Source organism: Aricia agestis, chromosome 13 (genome assembly GCF_905147365.1).
Source record: "Aricia agestis chromosome 13, ilAriAges1.1, whole genome shotgun sequence".
Taxonomy (NCBI): domain Eukaryota; kingdom Metazoa; phylum Arthropoda; class Insecta; order Lepidoptera; family Lycaenidae; genus Aricia; species Aricia agestis.
This window is the reverse complement of record NC_056418.1, coordinates 8,145,420-8,167,978: the sequence shown is the minus strand read 5'-3', so window position 1 is coordinate 8,167,978 and position 22,559 is coordinate 8,145,420. Positions and strand designations below refer to the sequence as shown.

Genomic DNA, 22,559 nt, shown 5'->3' with positions numbered 1-22,559 from the left:
ATATTTTAAATTGCAAAAGCAACTCTAAAGATTAACAAGTTATGATAGATTTACGAATACTTTTTACAAATTGTTTGTGCCTGAGCTACAACAAAGTCTTAACTTTACGTACTCGGTCTGGTATTCCCAACATTTCTGAAATAGCGAGCACCGGATACTGGATAGTATCCGTTTATGGAGCACAAAACCTGGCTCGTCGCTGGAAATCAGTACCCCGATTCTACTTTTCTAATGCAACATTAATGCAGCATCGTTCCTAGTTCGATCCAATTCACTATTAAACTACAAGATTGATAACTACATAATAGAATATCAAACCAATCCCTTCGTTTGAAGTTGGTTTTCTGTTTTACCATCGAAGAAATTGTTTTATGGGCAGTTGACGGTCCCAAGTTATTTGGTCGGATTATGTCAATTAAAGTCGATCTGTTGGATGGATGGACATAATGCGACCTAATTACGTAGGTCCACCTACTGCCTATATTCAACTTCTCTGATAGTATTACGTTTGACATATTTTGTATATTGTTATCTGTTTTCCTAATTGATAGAAAACAAACTAGATCGAACAAAAAACTGAGCCGCATTAATGTTGCATTAAGCTAGTAGAATTGAGGTTCATGATAGTATCCGTTTATGGAACACAAAACGTGGCACGTCGGTGTAAATCGGATGTATTGAAGACTCGCCTCGATTGTCGTTCCGGGACCAACCGAGCTAATAAATGTTTATGGTGGTACATAGAAAACGCGTTACGATGCTGATAATTTCGAACACCGAATAACAATAAAACTGATTCGACTTGTATCGACTCGAATCAATCTCGTTTTATTAGTTGTATAGTTGTTGTATGGCTTAGTTTTTGGCAATTTTTGCTATCCCCTTTTTAATAAAAGTAGTGTAACTGGTAGCGGCAACTGTGTTATAACTTTATAAGACAAAGGCCAGTTTCACCACTTCCTGATAAGGCTATCCACCAATTAACTTGACAGATCAAGTATGGAGAATCTGTCAAAAAAGTTGTGAATAGCCTAATGGGCACTTTATCAGAAAGTGGTGAAACAGGCCCTAAATAAAATATAAATCGAAAAACAATGTCATATAACCTACGAATAATAAAAACTAAGGAAAAATCAAAAAACATGCTCCACAATACTTGTCAAAAAAGTGTACTTTAGGTACCTACACGTCATTCCAATACATTTGCAATATTTAGGTGACCTTGAGCGGTACTAGGCTGACGTTACATGACAGAACTCCAAAAGGAACCAAATTTAAAACGGTAATAGTATGGGAGTTACGATTCCTTAGTTTTTATTATTCGTAGCATATAACTATAAAATCTTAATGTTTTACAACGTAAAATGTAACCAATAAAATATCCGGTCGAGTAGTTACTACGAGTGTATTTGCGCTGTAATCACTTTTGCCATCCAAGTGACTAGTGTCCCGGCGAGATTGTAATTTACCATGATATAATCCGATATTAAGCATGGTGTAATTGAATATTTTTCCAATTTGTCGCGCGTAATGGGGCAAGATTGAGTTGACGGTTCTCGGGGGGGACGCTAGCGCCGCGCCGTCCCGCGCCGCCCCGCGCCCCACAACTGACGCATAATTTTACAATTCCAATTACATTTTCTTCCCTAAATATTATGGGCTTTAAAATAGACACCTTATTGACGATAGATAATTTAAATTATGAAGTAGAGATACATTACGACCGAGATTGACGACCTCTGTGGCTCAGTTGGTGGGCTGTTGATAGCTCAAGCCGGGGGTCGCGGGTTCGAATCCCGCCGACGGAACAAAAAGTTTCTCAAAAAGCTCCTGGGTCTTGGATGTATATCGTATAGTAAAAATCTTAAATATATGTATAGTATAAAAGTATTAAAATATATATTTCCATTGTCTGGTACCCGTAACATAAGTCCTTCAGGTACTTAGCACGAGGCAAGACTGACGTGGTGTAAATCGTCCATAGATATTATTATTATTATTGGAATACTTAAGCCGACTTTCACGACTAAGTTTATGTTAATTCAGGGTCGTCAAAAGTTTATGTTAATTCTAGTCGTCTCTTTCATAAATACGAATAGCGATACGATAAATTGTAACAGGGTTAAAACTTTAAGCAAGATTGATATAAGTGGGCTTTAATTTGCTACATCATTAGTATCTCCAGTAATTGACGTAACAATTATTACGTCATTCATGTCACTTCCACAGGGCGTAGGAACATATTAGGTGCGAGTAAGCCGTATCGATATGTGAGTAATTGGCAGCTTACCGGCATATCCCAAGTTGGGCTTACGGCGATATCCATATCAATGCATTTTGACGTGGCAACAGACGTGACGCCGCGCTCATTCCGTGAGCGTTCGTCAGTTGCATACTAATACCCGAGCGATTCCCCGTAATGCCGGCTATTCCGCCGCCCGATTGAGCGCCAACCAGCATCTTGAATATGTTACAATAATACTCCGATAGCCCCGAATACCTCGGTTCATCCGAGATTGACTCGTTCCAGTTAATGGAGCTGTAGGGTTAAGGGTGTGGCTATTGAATTATAGAAAATTCATGTTTATATTCATGAGCGATTATTTTATTATTTAGGGTAAAACGATGGAATTAATAACAAAGTAAGAGAGAGTAGTTTTATGTTTATTACCACAAATTAGGTACCTACATCAAGTTTAATATAAAACGCTAAAATAACGAAAAGTAAAAATGTTTTCCCGATATAACATAAATGCCTACATGATTAGGCTTCATACGAATATTTTGTCTCACATCGATTACGAATACCTTAATATTGAGAGAGTAATTCAGTATTTACAGGATAATATCGTCAAGCAAATATGAAACACGTTGGTTTTATTGGCTATATATAAGTGAGTAATATGAATGAGGGATAGCGACGTCGCTCGCTGGCGGCTAAACAAACTGCTTATCGCGCGCATAAATTGGCAACACGTCGTAAGGCGCGGCGCGGCGCGGCGCGTTATCGGCGCTGTAGCACGGCTACTGCGGTTTTTTTTTTTCATTTTCTGGTGTTATTAGCGCTTGAAGCTGTAGTATAATTTAGGTTTCAAGGAAATTGTAGCATTTTACATACTCTTTGATACGCGAAAGATATGACAGAACATGCATATAAACGCAAAATAAATAAGAAATACTGAGTCCAAAGTGCTCAATATCTGGTGCTGTTTTGCAAAGACGAGGGTCTTGGAATGGAATAAAAATCTTTAATTTTTATAAATTATCGTACAAAATAAACTAACAATACCGCGGAGCCATATCACTTGCTACCAATCCAATAAAAAATAAATGTATATTTGGCACTACGCGACGAAAAAACGCTTCGCCTTGAGCACCGTTGTAATTAGAGGCCAATCGTAAAACGAAAGGGTTGGTCCCATCTGATAATGAGCGCTGGCGGAGCTCCAGCCGCCATATTAGCCGCTATCGTTACGACTTTTACACTTTTACGAGTTGTTTAGTTTACATTGCCGGCCGCCGCCGCTGCTGCCAAATGCTAGTTCGCGGCTCGCCGCCCGCGTTCCTAAATATGCTGTACATTGACGACTCGGTTTACCAGCGCGTAACTCACTGTCGACAACCCGGTCGATGTAATAAGGTGTCGATTATTTGGCGTGTACACCCGGACGCGCGGTGACCACGTTTGTGTGGTTTATTAACACACAGGAAACTTTTGATATTTGCGTTTGGTTGGTGCGTTTGCAGCAAATTATCGTTCTGTAGACACTAAAATAACAAATGATACCATTGATAATTAATATTGTTACTTCGCATCTAAAGAACTTAAGCGGCTTGCTGCTTAGTTAATTACTAATAGCGCAACTGTTAAAGATTACGACCCGTTACATTTTTATTTCAACTAGAGAAATTGATAAGTCTTAAAGCTTATTAAGATCCCTTAATGAAAAATACAATTGCGCGAAATTGATCTCGGATACTTCAAAAAACAAACCGATCATCTTTTACAATGAAGAAACTCCATCCCGTCGATATCAATTTTGTTCGGCGGCTCTTAATTAACATTTTCTTTCTTTCTTTTCCAGGTGAGTGATACTCCGGCTTTGTGCTGCGCCACTCGGCTCGAGACAAAAAAGAATACTGCGCCATTTCAATTCGAATTTTGAACACAAGAAAAAATATGATCTACACTTCTGCGGACGCAAATGAGGCCCTTTGTAGCGGCGGACTTAATTTAAATAACGCGCACCTCCAGCGAAATAATATTCGCGGTGCAGCCTGCACCTCGAACGCCGCCAATCCAACTAACATTTCGCCTAAAAATACAACCACACTCCAAAATTCGACAAATCGAAGAGAAATCGTAGTATTCTTTTTGGGTAAGTAAAACATTGCACACAAAGGACGTTAAAACGCGAAATTCAAAGTTTTATAGCTCGTGAAGTTTTTAAAAAGTCTGAATAGTAAGTAAATCAAAGCGAAAGATACGCAGCACGAGAACATAAAATGTTACATAACAAAAGAGCGTCGTCGGCAGTGCCTCGACCTCGGCGTGCTTTGAACCTCTCGGCGCTGACCTCGCCCGAACCCGCCCGAACCCGCCCGACCTCATGAAATTATTACCCTGAACTACAACTTACAACCAGCAATATCGCGAAGCCCCGTTAAAAATGCAAGCCGCGACAAAACTAGTGATTTACTAATGATTTCATCTCACTTAGAAACTGGAGCTCCCTATAATTACGAAATGCGGCGTTCTCGTGCGACAAGTCGTGTTTTCATTAAACTCCGCGAGTAACATGTGTTCCGTTCTAACAGTACATGAATACATGCCAAAATATAAATTGGATTTGTTGGCGTTATGTTTCATATTTTATCGCGGAATTGATGCAAAACTGTTAGTGTCTGCTACATGAACTATTACAACAACGAGCATAAGTATCTCCAGAGGATATTCTGTCCTTCTCACTAGTAAAAAGATGTAAACAACTAATCCGCTACTTAATCTTAAGATTTTGTCTAATACGTCGGAAAAGCCGTTAGACAGAAAAAGGACAGCATACTGAATAGTTGTAAAATTTTCCTAGTAGTTTTGATGATCTGCATAACAAGACCTCCTTGCTACGAATTTTAAACACAGAATCCATCCTTTCTTTATAAAGATACCTACTTTGTAAGTTATCGTGCGCTTTACGCTTAAACTTCCTAATACTGAGTACAGCGAGGGTCGGTGGAGAGGCACCGAACAAAGGGCCAGGAGCGCCCCCTCCAGATTTCCCCACCACTCCACTTGAGATAATACTCCTTCACGTAACACTAGCTCGGAAAAGACTGCAAAATTATAAAAACAGGATTGCCAGTTCACTGGCTCCTATAAAATGACATTTGAATTCTCTTATAAACATATTAGTTTTATTCGGGTTCAAAAGTCTTATTTATTTTTATTTGTAAGTTTTTAACACGCGAATGTAAAATTTCAACAATACTCTTGATAATAGTCTGTTCACGTTAAGACAGCAATATAAATTATGATTTATGGGTGCATAGCTTATTGTAATTCGTATAATAGTGTTCACATTTACACTGAACAGAGCTTATATTTCATCGGCCAAAATAAACATGTTATTACCATAGATCAGTCATTTTCAAAACGTGATCCGTGGGGCCATGGGGCTTCACAAAGGCCTTATAGGAGTTCCGCGAGTGATACATAAATTGTTTTTAGAAATGTCATCGGACACCAGCAATAAGAAAATTCCAAAGTCCATCCAAATACTTGTCACTTTTTAAAAGGGTTCCGCCACGAAAAACTTTGAGAACTACTGCTTTAGACTGTCTTCTAAACCCGTATAGACTATAGAAACTCATGTAGGTATAAGTTAGCTATTCAACATTGTATCCCTCTACGAGTACGTCGTAGCTCCCCGTAGCGTAGAGCCTACGAGCCCTCTACGCGCTACGACATGACGTAGCATTGTCTACGAGACATACGGCTGCCCGCTATTTGCCTACGCCCTACTATATTGCTCTGTTTTGTGAAGACATAATAATTAATATACATTTTAATTTAGGTCAGGTTCGGAATATTAGGTCGATTAAGTTAAGAAATATGGAAAATTAAGAAATATGAAGACCATTTTACGTAATAGTTGAAATTTACGTAAAAGTTAAAATAGAAATAATATTATATTGTACATTGTTTTAGTATAGAGTTTGACAATAATTTTATAGTCGGTACTCGAAATGTGAACGTCCTATTTATGCTAGAGCGTTGCTATATCTTTATGCTCCTCTATCGTGCTCCTTTAAAGTCTTGCAAATAATCTACGATGATCATATTCCGTCTCAGTGAATATTTCAAGTATTGAAACTTTTATTGGAGAAGCAGTTTTAATATTTCAATACAATTTAGGATGCACGTTCTCGTTACACGGTAATTTATATTCTATAACGAATTGTTATTGCATCGTAAACATAATATTTGTATCCCTAAGGGGATGGCGTAATATATTATGATAAATGCTAAGCTATATCCATTGCAGTTATATTATAATGTTCAATTTGCGCATAATTTCTCTAAAAGTGATCCAATTAACCCGTTAACGATAGCGAGATCGACTTAACCCTTCAAATTCTCGCGGATCATTAGTCGAAATTCCCTGCGTTCATTAGACGGCCTACCGCGCGTAAAGGTCGGACCGCGGGAAGTGGGAACGAGCGGGGCTGACAGTCCGATCAGGGTATGTTGATAAGAATACAGTTTTATCCGTACGTGCTTGGATATGAATTCTTGCATATGAATAAAACTGTTTTCTCATGTCAGTATAAGTCTATATCTAATATATAAAATTCTCGTGTCACGGGGTGCGTGGCTGAACTCCTCTGAAACGGCTCGACCGATTATCGTGAATCTTAGGGAGCATATCGGCTGGGGTTAAGAATTCGACAACATCTACTTTTTATATTGATAAGTGCATTTGTTACTTAAATAATAGTAAATTATTACAACTGCAGACTGACGACGACCATTGTTTGTGTGACGGGATAGCGATGGACGTTGCCATGGTGACATACTTATTTAGTCACTTCAATAAAATAATATGGGCGAAAATCGAAATACTTTACACGGCTAAACAATGTCTGCCGGGACAGCTAGTATTTATTATATATTCATATAGTTATTAGAAGTCTATATACTTGATTACATAATAAGCTGTTGTACTAAATTGGCATAGTTCGGTGCGCAGTCGAAACATTCGTATCGTAAAGTTTTGTAATAGCTCTCCCTTTTAAAATGTAGACGTGTGAGGCAGATACTTCGATTGTCGATTCACACTTTCCACAGCTTTTCCTAACGCACAGACCTCAGTTACTCCAGCAGTTTGTTTGTAATCATCACAGTTCGTTTCGCAGTCCAAACCGCACAGATCACACGTGTGTGAAGCGCTTTTGGCCCGGCGGAGTGGACGTAAATAAGTGATTAACGCAGTTGGGATTGTTTCCGACTGCAGCTCCAACTCTTGATACATTTACAATGAGTTCTCGTTTGTGTTGGTGGCTGTTACTGTCACGCAGACGCGAAACTTTAATTGAAGTAAACTATTTTAATTGTTGAACTCAAGACTTAAATATACTTAAAGTTTGTAGCTACATAATGTAGGCTACATTGGCCCATGGTGAACTAACACAGGCGATTACAAACTTGTAGAGGTGCAAATAATTCGTATATGATTTACCATAATTGACGCAAATCATGATTTTATCAATCATAGCCCAGCCTGAAGACAGGCCTTTAACATAGAGTTCGATTTTAAAGTACAAGACATTTGATTGCGACTAAGTCAAACTTTATCAAAATGCAATAAAACTCGAACACGGGTTAAGGACCGAACTTTCGACATTGGGAAAGCAAACAATCACACCGGGCGGATCGCAAATCGATTCGTAAAATTTTCCACTTCATAAACGAAAGTGAGAACTAGTACTCCTAAGCTGAATTTTATTACGTCGTCTGAAAGAAGCTTGAATAATCCGCGTGTCGCCCCCCACCCCGCACGACTCCCCTCTTCCCCCCGCGTCCCCCGCACCGCCCGCGCCGCCACTTCAAACGAAAAGCACCGTAATATTACGTGCAAACATATTTTAGACTTTTCAACATCCACCGAAATTTTGTAATAAATGTGTATTTAAAGAAAGTCTGAAGCGTTATACGCTGCATATTTCTTACTGGCTGGAGCTGCTAAGTTAAATTCAAGTTTGTATAATGTGAATTTCCTTTACATAAAGGAAATTCGGTGTAGTTGAATGGATTAAAGATGACTTTGTAGTTTGTACTTACATCGAAAGTATAACTCAATCTCACCAGACAAAATATACAAATAGTAATAAAAACAAATACTTTGTCATTATTTGTAAGGCGCGACTTTTCGTTTGGCCGTCATGGATAACCTTGATTATGGCTATCATAAACATAAACGAATATGCCCCTCTAAACGTTCTCGTTACCACTTTACCCGTCATATTATAGCGTAGCATAAACCATCTGGTGTCGATATAGTAACGTGGTGTAGCCTAACATTCTCACCACACCAACATTTTTTTAATAATGAATATCATCAAACATCATAAATTATGAAAAACTACACGAGTATCATGTGTAGCGCGGGTTCATAATACGCGAGTAGACGTGTTCTGTTTCAGCTCAATAGATAATAAATCACATGATGAATTGAGCAACACGCTCGGAAGTTAACAAGTCAAACAAATTATACGCGGCGTGGCGTAGCGTGGCGTGGCGTAGCGTGGCTTCGGATCGCTCCACGCCAGATGAGATTATAACTGTGTTTAACTATTATGTTACGATCCATATTATAATATGAGACTGCTTAGTCTGGTTTTCGGTTACGGTGAAACTTGCCTCTCTTTTGTCTACGCTTTTATGAAGAAAACAGGGTGCATAGTTAAATTGATTCGATAGCAATGATGGCATTGCAATCGCCATGTCACGCGATCAATCCAAATCCCATATATTTTTGACATGTAGCGTTGAAGTTAATTCATAGGCAGATTGCGGACCTAAGTAATTTGGTCACATAAGGGTTAGGTCACTTGATGGAAAGCAACTTCCGTCGCCTATGGACACTGGCAGCATAAGAAGAGCTGCAGGTGCGTTGCCGGTCTTTTAAGAGGGAATAGGGTAATAGGGGAGGATAGTGATGGGAAGGGAATAATGTAGGGAAGGGAAGGGAATAGGGGAGGGTAGGGAAGGGAATAGGGTAGGGGATTGGGCCTCCGGTAAACTCACTCACTCGGCGAAACACAGCGCAAGCGCTGTTTCACGCCGGTTTTCTGTGAGAACGTGGTATTTCTCCGGTTGAGCCGGCCCATTCGTGCCGAAGCATGGCTCTCCCACGTGTAAATCCATACAAATTTCTAAATTTGTATGGATTTGACAGATTTCAATTGCGTCAGACGTCTTGCGAATCTGTCAAATCCATACTAATTTAGAAATGCATCTACGCGTCGCGTTGCGGTCTGAATAAACCCTTATGTGAAACTCAGCCGACATCACAACTTACATTGAATTGACATAATCCGACCAAATTGTCATTTGATTAGATCCGTTAACTGCCAATGGATATATTTCTTCGATAGTACATTACGAACAGACAAACACAGAACACAATGAGGTATATAATTGTCGGCGGTGTGCGGCAGGAAACAATTCCGTTTGGCGGATATACACCACACACTTGCCGCCAATATCGCCGCTTCCTCAATCGACTGTCGCAACAGGCTATGGTCTAAGCCGTGAGACGTACACACTACTTTATATGGACGAGCGAGGTATTGTGTCACTCAAAAAATCAAGTATTTAGTTATGAATGCTGTCTTATTCTATACCTAATTGTTGGTTAACACACAAATGCTTAACAACGACTATAATCCGTCAACTAGACATTCCGTGAGGCATACTCAGAATCCCGAGGAACTGTACATTTTCTACGCCACATCTGTGCCAAATTGCATTAAAATTGGTTCTGTAGTTCGTGAGGATAGATAGAGGTACAAAAAAAATTAAGCTCCAGCTTTATAATATTAGTATAGACTATATATGAAAGTCAGTAATATACAGTCCCACCATTTGGACTAAGTGGACCACTGTCCAATAATGAAGACTATAGTAAGTACTAAATAGTTGCTATTGATACCTCCTTGGACCTTTGAACCTTAAAATTTTTATTAACAGCAACGCATAGAATAGTAGCCACATACGCATCCTTAATTTTGGTAATGTATAAATACTAAATAGTGTAACAAAAGTTGATCTACATAATATATTCTAATTTGATTTTAAATATCCTTAAAAAGATTTTAAAAACAGAATCCTGAAAACACATTTAAAGTCGCTAACATTTTAGCACCCATTACAGTAACACGGTTACGTCCGCCTTCAAAACTTCAATTGCTACTTTAAAAATTCAACACCAATGCTTTCAGTTCCCAGGAAGGTTAAGAATAATATGAACCTTTAACAGGTTACCAGGTACCGTGGTTATTGGCTTCAAATCAGGTTGTAAATGACCTTTACACCCTGATTGGACGCCTGATTGTCTACATGCTGTTTCCCCATACAAGTTGTTACCTCGTAACTATTGTAATAAAATTATTAAATAATCTTTCTTTGTCATCTTACGGTGATTTTTCTAAAAATCTGCTAGGTCGGTTCAGTCAGTTTAAGTATTTTAGGATTTGGTTGAGGAGGAACTCAATTTGAAAATCAAGGTGGGGAAATCCAACTTAATTTGCGGCTGAAGATTATTAATTTAAATATTTACAATAATATGTAACATTACTCATAAACGAATAAAATATCTAAATTTTTGTAAAATTATGTATCTTTAACAAATTTTTTACAACTATTTCTTCCGAAACTCTACGAATAATAAAAACTAAGGAAAAGTAAATCCGTCAAAAAACATGCTCCACAATTTATACTTGTCAAAAAAGTGTACCTTAGGTACACATTTCAATACATTTGCAATATTTAGGTGACCTTGAGCGGTACTAGGCTGACGTTACATGACAGATCGAAAGGAACCAAATTTAAAACGGTAATAGTATGGGAGTTACGATTCCTTAGTTTTTATTATTCGTAGCTAAAACCATAAAAAATTAACACAGTAAAACACAAGTCGCAGACATATTACATTAGCACGGCAAATATAAAAGTTAATCAACTTTTCACATCTGCACTAGTAAATTACACAGATAGAATTACCGGCGCACCCGCGTCTCACCGTTTCAAGTTTCCAATTATATCTCTCTCGGTTTAGCTAACTCGTATAAAAGTTGCCGTCCTTAACTACTAACGATACTTCGCGGTATCATCTATAAGAGAAGGTTTCACCACTTTCAATAAGATATGGTGTCAAATGAAACTTGTAACGAACTTATGGATTTGTGGATTATGGATTGCAGCGTAAGATACACTCGATGCACATAGACTCGAAGTCTTGTGTATTAGGAACAAAACGTTTTGATCCAAAAACATTCTGATAAATGCCATGGAAAAATTAGAAGATCTTATTATAGATGATGTAAAATTAAATATTAACAAGATTTACATCTCAAAATCTATGCAGCCTATAGATTTGTCATCGTTATAAAAAAATTCTTGAACAAATAATGGTCATGCAGAAAATTTTATTTTTTTAGACGCTGCATACTATTTATCCCGTTATTAGTACCGAGTACGTACGTAATTACAAAACGTTATTATCCGTATGAAATACATAATAACAGGATAACAGTAACAAAAAACCTATGCAGCCTGAAGGCTAATGTGATAATGGTCGGTTTATAGAAAATAATAATTATTAAAATTTTCAAGCTATTGATAGTCACACAAAAATCTGTTAGATGCTAAAAGCAGCTGATGCTTCTATAATTGCATTCTGCTGCATGCTAACATCACAAAATCTATGCAACTTTATTGAGTCCTACCTCATCACCATTGAAAATAATTTCAATTAGTGTGGTAATGAGGCGAGCGGCGCGCCGGTAATACGGTCATCATAACCATGTTACTCCACTTTAGCCTGCCCCCGGCTGCCGGCTAGGGTCAATTCACATTGCAACGTCGCGAGGCATTGCGATGCATTTTCAGATGATACATTCAAATTTGGAACAGCCTGATACTGCAGCGATGGAAAAGTCTATCAATTTAATATGGATTTTCTTCTTAGGGTCAATTCAGACTGCAACGCGACGCGTAGATGCATTTCTAAATTTGTATGGATTTGACAGATTTCAATTGCGTCAGACGTCTTGCAAATCTGTCAAATCCATACTAATCCTTAGACGTAGTGTAGTTTTAAAAGGCTGATTTGAAATTGCATCGTATTGCATCGACATGTCACGTTATAATTTACATTAACGTGACATGTCGATGCAATACCACCCTTACTCATGCCTGCCCGAGGTGGCTGGCGAGCTGGTCACTAATTCCAATGGCCCATTTTAATCCGTTTTCAACGTCATCTGCATGGAATTATTATTTAATGAAGTATATCTACTGTTGTCACATGCTCACCGTAACTTTAAGATTATGTACGATTCAAGGGAACATATAACAATATTTAAGTGCTATTAATTCGGTGAGTTTATTCACACGAAAATACATTTGTTTATTGCCGTTAGTTTTTTGACTTACTCCATTTACGTGCAATTTAATTATTGTGCGCAACTCACTGTTATATGGCCCGTTTTGATTTAAATACATTTGGTATGTGGCCGAGGCTACCGGCTAGGTATTCAAGCCGATGCTTCGGAAATCCGCCCAAATCCCCCAAGGAGTCGGTTTCACTGCGGCCGGCTGCCGGCTATCGGCATTCAAAGGAGCTATTAACAAAGCATAACGATAGGCCGATTTAGGCTGCCCGGTGCCCGCCGCACACCCACTTTAACATCGCGATGACCGCATTACGCAACTATTTATTACTTCTGGCAACACCGATATTGAATCCACGATATTTTTAGTTTCATTTACATACGAGTAAATCATTTTAATATTATACTTGACGTATTGGTCCGGAAACTACACGAAAGTAGCGGTTTTAAAGCGGTTGTGAAGATCTTTAGGACTCTTTTCTGCTGACGGCGACGAAATAGATTTGGGATTAACGTCCATTACAATTCTTTTTCCAGCTCTCGTCTTTCGATTAAGGAACCGAGTAGCTAACGTAGGTAATTTCGTGTCTCGTCCAACAATTGAATTTTCACCATTAGGACATTTTCTTTTCCAAAGCATCCCTAAAAATAGAGTTCACAAAGACGTCGAAGCGTTATAAAATATCTCTAATTGAAATCATAGCATTTAGATTTTATTCCTTTACATTGAATGCCTTAAATCCTTTTCTGCGCGGAAGAATAGAGTCTGCTATAGAATCCCCAGTGAACACGAATGCCTATTGCCACGTCGCTTATCTACAATATACGGTGCGAGGCGATCCCGTCGCGCCGCCGCTCGCCGTGGGAGAACTAGGAATTTCAATGGGGAATATTATTGCATACACCTCGCATAGCACTATCCGACCTTTGACTGAAGGACTTGTCAATTCGGTGTGGTCAACAGTCGTCTGTTTATTTGTTCGAAGCGAAATGTTGCTGGACCATACTTTTCCCTATTTAAAGGTGCAATAATTAAGTTATAAATAATATTTATTTAGGTGAAATTGTAGTAAAAAAAAAAGAAAAAAACGGGTAATAATCATTGTATTATCGAATGGGATCGGGAGTCCATACACATCAGCGGGGTAGATAATTGTGTCGACAGGCGGTCCGCGTCGAGACTCGAGATGACACGGGGGACCTGTCTACTGACATTTTATTATTTTTATGTTAATTCCGCAAGCGGAGGAGTGAAATTGGAAAAATTTTCCTCGTATGTTCGAGTGCGGGGTCCGAATCGATACCGGATAATTGTACGTTTCGAGTTGCGACTTGCGACATCTCACCCCATAACACCATAAACTGTAAGGCGACGCGAACGGCCGAATAATTTTAATGGTTCGCTGACGGATTATTTCGGAGAATTAAATTTTAGCTCGTCGGACACAGACCATAAAGTAAATGCTTACAAATCTGTTTGTTATGACATCGTAACGAGATTATGTCCATTACGAAGACGCCGCCACCCCCCGCCGCCCTCCGCCGCCCCCGGGGTGCCCCTCGCTTGATATCGCAGGGTTTATAGTCCGCATCATCCGATTCTCTCAATTATAATAAAACATTTAGTACGCTCGTCGGCGCTGTGCCTACCGAGTGTACACTTACCGATGACGAATCCAGGTTCTGTGTCAAGTGATGAGTTACTTCTGGTTTATTCTTTTGGTTTCCTAAAAATTGACATTTACAGTCTTCCTCACCCGATTCGGGAAACTCGCGCTCGACTCGTAAACATATTCCCCAATTAAAATTTTATTCGCGCAAAAAGTTTTCTCGTTAACAAATTAAATTATTAAAGGGCGCAATCTTGAAAAGGTTTCTAGAGGCGCGGGCGAGAACGGGGAAATTTCATCGCCTGGCAACCCCGACAATGGTCGGTCACGTGCTCACGTGGAGCTTGTCACGTGATCACAATCAGCTCGCTACAGGCTTCTGTTTGTCCCAACTTCGGATAGCCCCAACGTGCCCGCCTGCTCCGGAACGCCGCCAAACTTTAACTGAATCACGTGTTGGATATTTCATATTACAAACTCGCTTCATTGTGCGAGTGGTGCTTCTTTGACAAGAATTATTGCGTATTACAAATACCATTTTTAACCCCCGACAAAAAAAGAGGGGTGTTATGAGTTTGACGTGTCTGTCTGTTTTATCTGTGTGTGTATCTGTCCGTGGCATCGTAACATCCAAACGAGTGGATCGATTTTGATCTAGTTTTTTTTGTTTGAAAGCTGACATGATCGAGAGTGTTCTTAGCTATAATAATTCATCATCATCAACCTGCTCAGTGCTGGACAATGAGGGTTTATCTAATTCATGAAATGTCGTTAGCAACTTGTAGTCATTTGATGGGTTTTATATTTCATTCTAGTTTGTGACATTTGTAAATATATAATATATGTATACATATATTAATGGAAAGTTGACCTGGTGCTGCAACATCACCTGGTAATCAAAGGCTATCCAACTCCTCGCTAACTTAGAACAGAGGTTTCGTGTTTGGGCTCATTTTAATTGCGACAACCAGTAAAAAATAGATAGATAAACAGTAAATATTTACATGCTGCTACTGCTGCAGCATCACCTGGATTCTATGGGAGCCGAACTCCGTATAACTCCCAAAGTGGAGGTTGACTTAAAGGCAGTAAATATTATTTCATTACTTTTTGAAATTGTTTGGCGGGGTTTTTTTTTCTTATTTATACAATACATATTACGTACAATTGCTCGTGATCTCGCGATGTAGCCGCTAAACCGCGCGTTCGTGCCTCCACATATAAATCCAGCCTAAACAACACGGTACCAAAATATTTCCTTCAATTAAGTTGACATAGGTAGTATGGGTATATTTAATATTATGTTTGGTGATTTATTTGAAAAGCGAGTTATAGTCCTTATCGGCAATAGGATCCTCAAAGCGAGCCGTCGCGCACTGGTCCCAAAGTAAAATAAATGGGACATTAAGAATTTTTGGATCGAAGGAAGGACGGATCAGGCTGATTTTTTTTTTTGTAGACAGCTGATGCAATTACAAGTCACTTTTATAGATGTCGTTTTTTTTCAAATATGCCGTATCTACAGAGATAAAAAATAATTAATTATTTTTTGTATGGACGAAATCATAATTTTGTCATTTTATTCCAAGATTCAAACGTATTCAAAATAAATCATAGCACAGGTTATAGAGGGACTCTTGTCGTACATTTTTGTCATAGACACTCAACTGCGATTTTTGCGCCTTTTAGAGCTACAGGCACTTTTTTTTTTTTTTGGTCAGCGGATGAAGCTGATTTTTTTTGTAGCATCTGATGCAATTACAAGCAACTTTTATAGATGTTGGTTTTATTCAAATATGCCTTATCTACGGAGAAAAAAAATGAATTATTTTTTGTATGGATAAAATCATAATTTTGTCATTTTCTTCCAAGATTCAAACGTGTTCAACATAAATCATAGCGCAGCTTATAGAGGGACTCTTGTCGTACATTTTTGTTATAGACACTCAACTGCGATTTTTGCGCCTTTTAGAGCTACAGGCACTTTTTTTTTTTTTGATCAGCGGACTTACAAAAATCGCAGTTGAGTGTCAAAATACCGTCACGGTATCAAAATACCGTGGCCGGTCCGCCATTTTATGTTCCGGTTCTCCGAGGTACATAAACTGTCAAAGTGTCGTAATATAGGGATGTCGAAATTGAAAGAAAATATCGATATATCGATACATCGATATTTGAAAAAATATCAATATCGGTCTTGATATATCGCGAAAAAAATATCGATATATATCCGTCAAAATTTTCGACCAATTTGCTTTTTTTAAAATTAATTTATAGTCCGTCAAAAAAGTGAAGAAATTTAAAAAAAATTGTCCTTGGATCGGTACGTTTATATTTTTACTATTTTTTTTGTTATTTTACCGATGGCTTGATTTCGTATGTGCTAATTTAGTTAATAATTAGACAGTAAATAAGATTTGTGATAGAATAGATTATAGAATATAACATGGCTTGATTTTCGATATTTAATCAACATAGAAATTAGTAGATTTGACGTTTAGTGGTGTACTTTTTTATCGAATTTAAAAAATATATTTATTTAAAAGATTTTAACCATAACATCTTACTTATCGATATCCTCGACAAATATCAACCGAGTGTCCCATCACTATAGGCCGCCATGTTTAGTTCTTGGCAATATAGGCCGGCCACACTTTCTTGTAGTTATGTCGCTTCCATCTGTTTCCCTATTCATTGTATCGTCCATACAAAAAATAATTCTTATTTTTTTCTCTGTAGACAAGGCATATTTGAAAAAAACAACATATATAAAAGTTACTTGTAATTGCATCAGATGCTACAAAAAAAAACAGCTTCATCCTCAGACTACTAAGGAGATACTACGAATGCTTCATCCGCTGACCAAAAAAAAAATAAAGTGCCTGTAGCTCTAAAAGGCGCAAAAATCGCAGTTGAGTATCTATGACAAAAATGTACGACAAGAGTCCCTCTATAAGCTGTGCTATGATTTATGTTGAATATGTTTGAATCTTGTCTATACAAAAAATAATTCATATTTTTTTTCTCTGTAGATAAGGCATATTTGAAAAAAACGATATTTATAAAAGTTGCTTGTAATTGCATCAGGTGCTAAAAAATCAGCTTCATCCGCTGACCAAAAAAAAATAAAGTGCCTGTAGCTCTAAAAGGCGCAAAAATCGCAGTTGAGTGTCTATGACAAAAATGTACGACAAGAGTCCCTCTATAACCTGTGCTATGATTTATTTTGAATACGTTTGAATCTTGGAATAAAATGACAAAATTATGATTTCGTCCATACTAAAAATAATTAATTATTTTTTTATATCTGTAGATACGGCGTATTTGAAAAAAACGACATCTATAAAAGTGACTTGTAATTGCATCAGCTGTCTACAAAAAAAAAATCAGCCTGATCCGTTGACCTTCGATCCAAAAATTCTTAATGTCCCATTTATTTTACTTTGGGACCAGTGTGCGTCGGCAGCGCGCTATGACGTTTTGTTAACAATGTAAAATGTCCGTGAAATGAAACGAAATGTAAATAGGGGTGGATAATGCGGATCTCTTTATAGTTTATTGCTCTCTGCTTTGCATATTTACTATTTTTAATTAACTGATTGTTTTTACATAAGAAGTTATACGTTTGGCAGTTTTATACAAAGAAAAATCTTGCTATATATCTATCTATATATTATACGCAAGCGAAAAACTTTGTATCCCTTTTGACGAAAAATGCGGAAACGTAGGGGAATGAAATTTTGCACAGTTATAGTTTATATGGTGAAGGAGTGTATTGAGCTAATATTATTTTGAAATTATGCTTTTATCACACATTTTTTTAACAAATAAAACTTTACACACACTACAATACGCACACTCAAGAAGATGACAGATTTTTGAGTGACAAACCTATACATACGAATTATACTCTTTTATTTATGGTTGAAGTTGTTGGCAAATTGAAAATGGATTATAGTTTTTTTTTTTATTGAATCTTAGATACTATTAGACAATGCCTACACGGATAGTCTGAGATCAGCTGAGTCCCAGAGACGAGAGTTGAAAAAAATATGATAAGGTCAATATTTTTTTACAAATTAAACCTACTTACTATATTAGTCCTAATGTGTTTGAAACTAAGGTCGAATTTCGACGATTGGGCGATCTCTAGTCAACATAATTTGTCATTATTCCAAATCAAATTCTATGGAAAATATTTTTATACACACCGGACACAATAATTATCATAATATAGCTGTTAATAATTAATAGTATTAAAACCTTGAAAGGCGTTTACTCTTGAATGTAATTTACCCACTAGGTACAAGACTCGGGAGTCGGGGCTCCAACCGCAGCTGTTTGTGTTCCGAAACAAATAGGCCTAAATTTTGTTTGCTAGTAATTGTACAAAAACCACACATGATTCGAGCGGTCCACACGAATTGTGGCGACGAAATTCATTCAGTGAAATTTAGTGGGCCGTCGCGGGGTCCGCGGCGGTGGACCGTGGGCCGCGGGGTCCGGCTGTCGGGGGCCATGTTAATATGCCCATAATAAATTTCGAGCGGTCTCCGGCCAGTATCGGTCCATTAAAAGACTTCATTTAATATTTCGCCGCACGATTTATCAAAGCACGCGATGAAATGAAAATTATGCTGCACATTGTCTATTTATATTTCCCCGGAGGCCCCTAATAATGTTATGCGAAATAATTATAGAAGCGCCGGCCAAACCGACCTTAGTTTTAATTACTATAGCTCATATGCGATTATCTTTTTGCATGAAAACCGCTAATGAACCGAAGCAACTTACGACTCTACATTACGATTTTATTTAAATTTTTTGACATAATGCAACAGATTGCGATGACTCTTATCTACATAACTTCAAACACAACACACTGATTTTGCTATTTCCACCGAAGATAATATAAAAAGGCAGAGCATGGAATCAAAATGGAAGTTACAGGTAAAACGTCCATTAGCTAACAGAAATCCCGTGACGCCATAAATTGTAGATTAGTGAAGTGAACACGAGCGCGACGCTAATTAAAACTGTTCCGAACTTAATGAGATCAGTGTGTCTGTGACAACGCATAAATCCCACGTAATAAACGCACCGTGCGTTAAACAACGCTCGGCCACAATGCGATTATTCCGTTACGCGACCAACGCAACCTTTGTCGGACTTTATCGTTTCAATTCTAATGATGATCTTTAATTACGTGTGTACTAAAACTAAACGCTCTTTACGTTTGATTGACAAACTTGCGTGTAGCAGTAACACAATAGATATCACTACTTAGTTATGTCTACTCTAGCAGTAAGATCCAAAATATTCTTTTGAATATTTTGGATCTTACCACCTTAACCAAAGACATAAAATTCAAAAACCAAACATGTAGAACGTTCGATTTTTAAATTTTGTTTGTGTGGTGTTTCTAATAGCCTTGTTTTTTTCTCAACTAATACAGAGTTTTTTGCCAACAGCCTGTCGCTGAGCCGGCGGCCGTCGCAGCTGGACCCGCACCGCACGCGAGAGGTGCTGGCGCGCGCGCTCGATGTGTGGCAGCAAGCCTCGCGGCTCACCTTCACAGAGATCAACTCCGATGACGCTGACATCGTCGTCTCCTTCGCCAAGTAAGTCATGACTTTGTACTAAACTGTTCCTTAAAAGAACTTAATTATCTTCAAGAAATCATTCTACAATTTTTACCAGCTAGACATGAGCTAGACCATCATCACAAGTATCGCTCATAGAAACTCCATGGTGAATGAATGTACTTAAGCCTCAAAATGAACTTAACAAAATCATGGTTCTACTCTTACCAACTATAATTTACTCTACTTTGAGCAAAATAAGATTTAAATTCAAGAAAATGTGCTTTACTTTATTGATCTTGATGGACTTACAATTGAATAAAAAGGCCGAATTATTTTCACTTCCAATAAGAGAGCTTCGAATTCGTCTGTTGATTAATTGTGCTGATAATAAATAATAATCAAGTAAGGATTTGGGGACACGTCCTATCCATTTAGGGGGATTTGGGCGACGCGTGCGAGGCATTCGGATAACACGCAAATACGACTTTACAAAATATACTGAAAAACCTCCAGAGTAGGTGAATCACATAATATATAACTAGCTATTTAACCGAGCTTTGCTCGGTATACGATAAAATACGAATAAAATGACATTTTCTAAAAATGATTCCTAGCTAGATCGATTTATCGCCCCCGAAACCCCCCTATATACTAAATTTCATGAAAATCGTTGGAGCCGATTCCGAGATTCTAATTATATATAATATATATACAAGAATTGCTCGTTTAAAGATATAAGATATTTGCTTGACAAAAATATACCATTTGTATATTTTTGTCAAGCAATAAAAAGTATTTAAGGTTCATAAGCGATATTTAGTCAAATTATCGCTTATGAACCTAAAATATTACTTAAAATTAAGTATGTTGTCTTTGTTGAAATTATTTAGCCGAAAATATTTAAAATTATAAGTTTGTTTTTTTTAATTAAACCTTATTCTCTATCGAATACAATATATAAGATAACAGACATTTTTGTTGTTTATCTAGCATCAGTTTATATTTAACCAATTATTTCCCAACCAAAACTATTTAAAAAGCAGTAGAAGCATATGCGAAAGTAAACGTAATTGATTTTACCTATCTGACTTTCCCTAGATGTAGGATAAAAATTGCATTACCTAGCTTCTAGGATGTTTTCGATTCAACACGTTACGTTTCTTTAGCGATTCAGTTTTACAGACTACGTGACTGGCTCAACTTACTTTTCTATTAATCTAATACAACCTTCAAACGGATTGTATCGTTCACTGCTTACTTTATCAGGCGACTCTAAAGAAAGGACATAATGGTTCGAAGGACCGTAGTGCTAAAGCAATGTTTTTTAAGAAAGAGCTAGGTAGAAAACAGACTCTAGATAGAGCATTCTATTAATATAATATTTTAATGATTGCCTCGATGGCTTGCTGACTTAAAACGACTATATAATATTGTTACAAATTAAATAGACCATCCATAATAATAATTCATTAAATATGTAAAAGGGCGCATCTTATTAAGGCGCTGTGGTTGTTGCAACTACGTAAAATGGGTTTTTTAAAACACGTTTTTAGTAAAGGAAATGTCATTATTTAAGTATAAAATAAGTACTGTTTTAAAATTGAGAAAATTTCCTATACGCAAAGGTATATCAGTACACAATTTGAAAAATTCTGCTCGATAGAAAAAAATCACAAAGATGACTGTTGTAACGCTGTTTTTCATAATTAAATCATTTTATGGCAAAATTACACACTTTCTAGAAAAAAACAAAAAATGTAGTATATGTGTCGTAACCTAACGTAAACGATTTGATATATTATGTATTTGATTTGTGTAATACTAAAAACAAAAGGTTTTTACACCTATTTTCTATTACCAAGGCACGCGGCGAGCGCGTAACAGCCACTGTACAAGGCGCGCTGATATGAATGTTATTTTAATGTACTTAAGAGGATTCCACACCGCCATTTTTTCCATACAAACGTTGTCCCCTGTTTCCTCCCTGGATAATGCTAGTAGAGTTATAATTTTTTTCCTGAATATCTACGGCCACTAATACAATGTCCCTATGTTTTCTTTTTTTTCATAATTTAATTATTAAATAAGATATGAACGTTCAAAAACCCAAAAAAATGGCCAGATTTTCCACTGTGTTCAAACGTCCAGAAAACAGATTTGGATAGATTATACAAAAAAAGCAAAACATAGGAACACAGCTCAAGCCTTTTTTTAATCTTTAATGAAAAAAGTACTTAAACCGGTTAAGTTTTGGAGAAGGAATCAGGGGACAACGAATCGTTGATTTTCTGGATTTTCTGCAGTTGTCTCTATCGCGTTCTGCGGTATAGGCTTGAGGTAAGGGAGACAGCTATAGATATTACACGTACTTTTTTTTCATTTCTCTAGCCGCTGTGGTATCCTCTTAATGTCGAACTTAATGAATGTTATTTTAATGTACTTAAATTCGTACTGACAGACATCGACCTGCTTATTTTCGGGACTACTGGGCCTTAACTTATAACCCCTATTACATTCCAATTTTCAACTGATCCACAACCTCTGAAAAATATAAAACAGTTATCGTTTCCGAAACATAAAATGGCCGAAGAGGCGGACCTCAGTTGCATAACAATAACAGGAGCAAGTTCCGTTTATTAGATCACGTTAGCGGGCGATATGAGAAAGTACCGTCAACAAAAACCTCAACAGA

The 22,559-nt window shown here is 37.4% G+C and overlaps 1 protein-coding gene across 1 annotated transcript in view; it reads left to right on the top strand.

Annotated features, from left to right (window-relative positions):
- LOC121733108 (matrix metalloproteinase-2-like) overlaps positions 1–22,559 on the top strand; it is a 227,894-nt gene that overhangs the window by 197,120 nt on the left and 8,215 nt on the right. Inside the window, exon 5 of the mRNA XM_042123261.1 lies at positions 19,754–19,903. Within this exon, the coding sequence (XP_041979195.1) occupies positions 19,754–19,903 (150 nt within the window). The remainder of the gene's footprint in view (positions 1–19,753; positions 19,904–22,559) is intronic.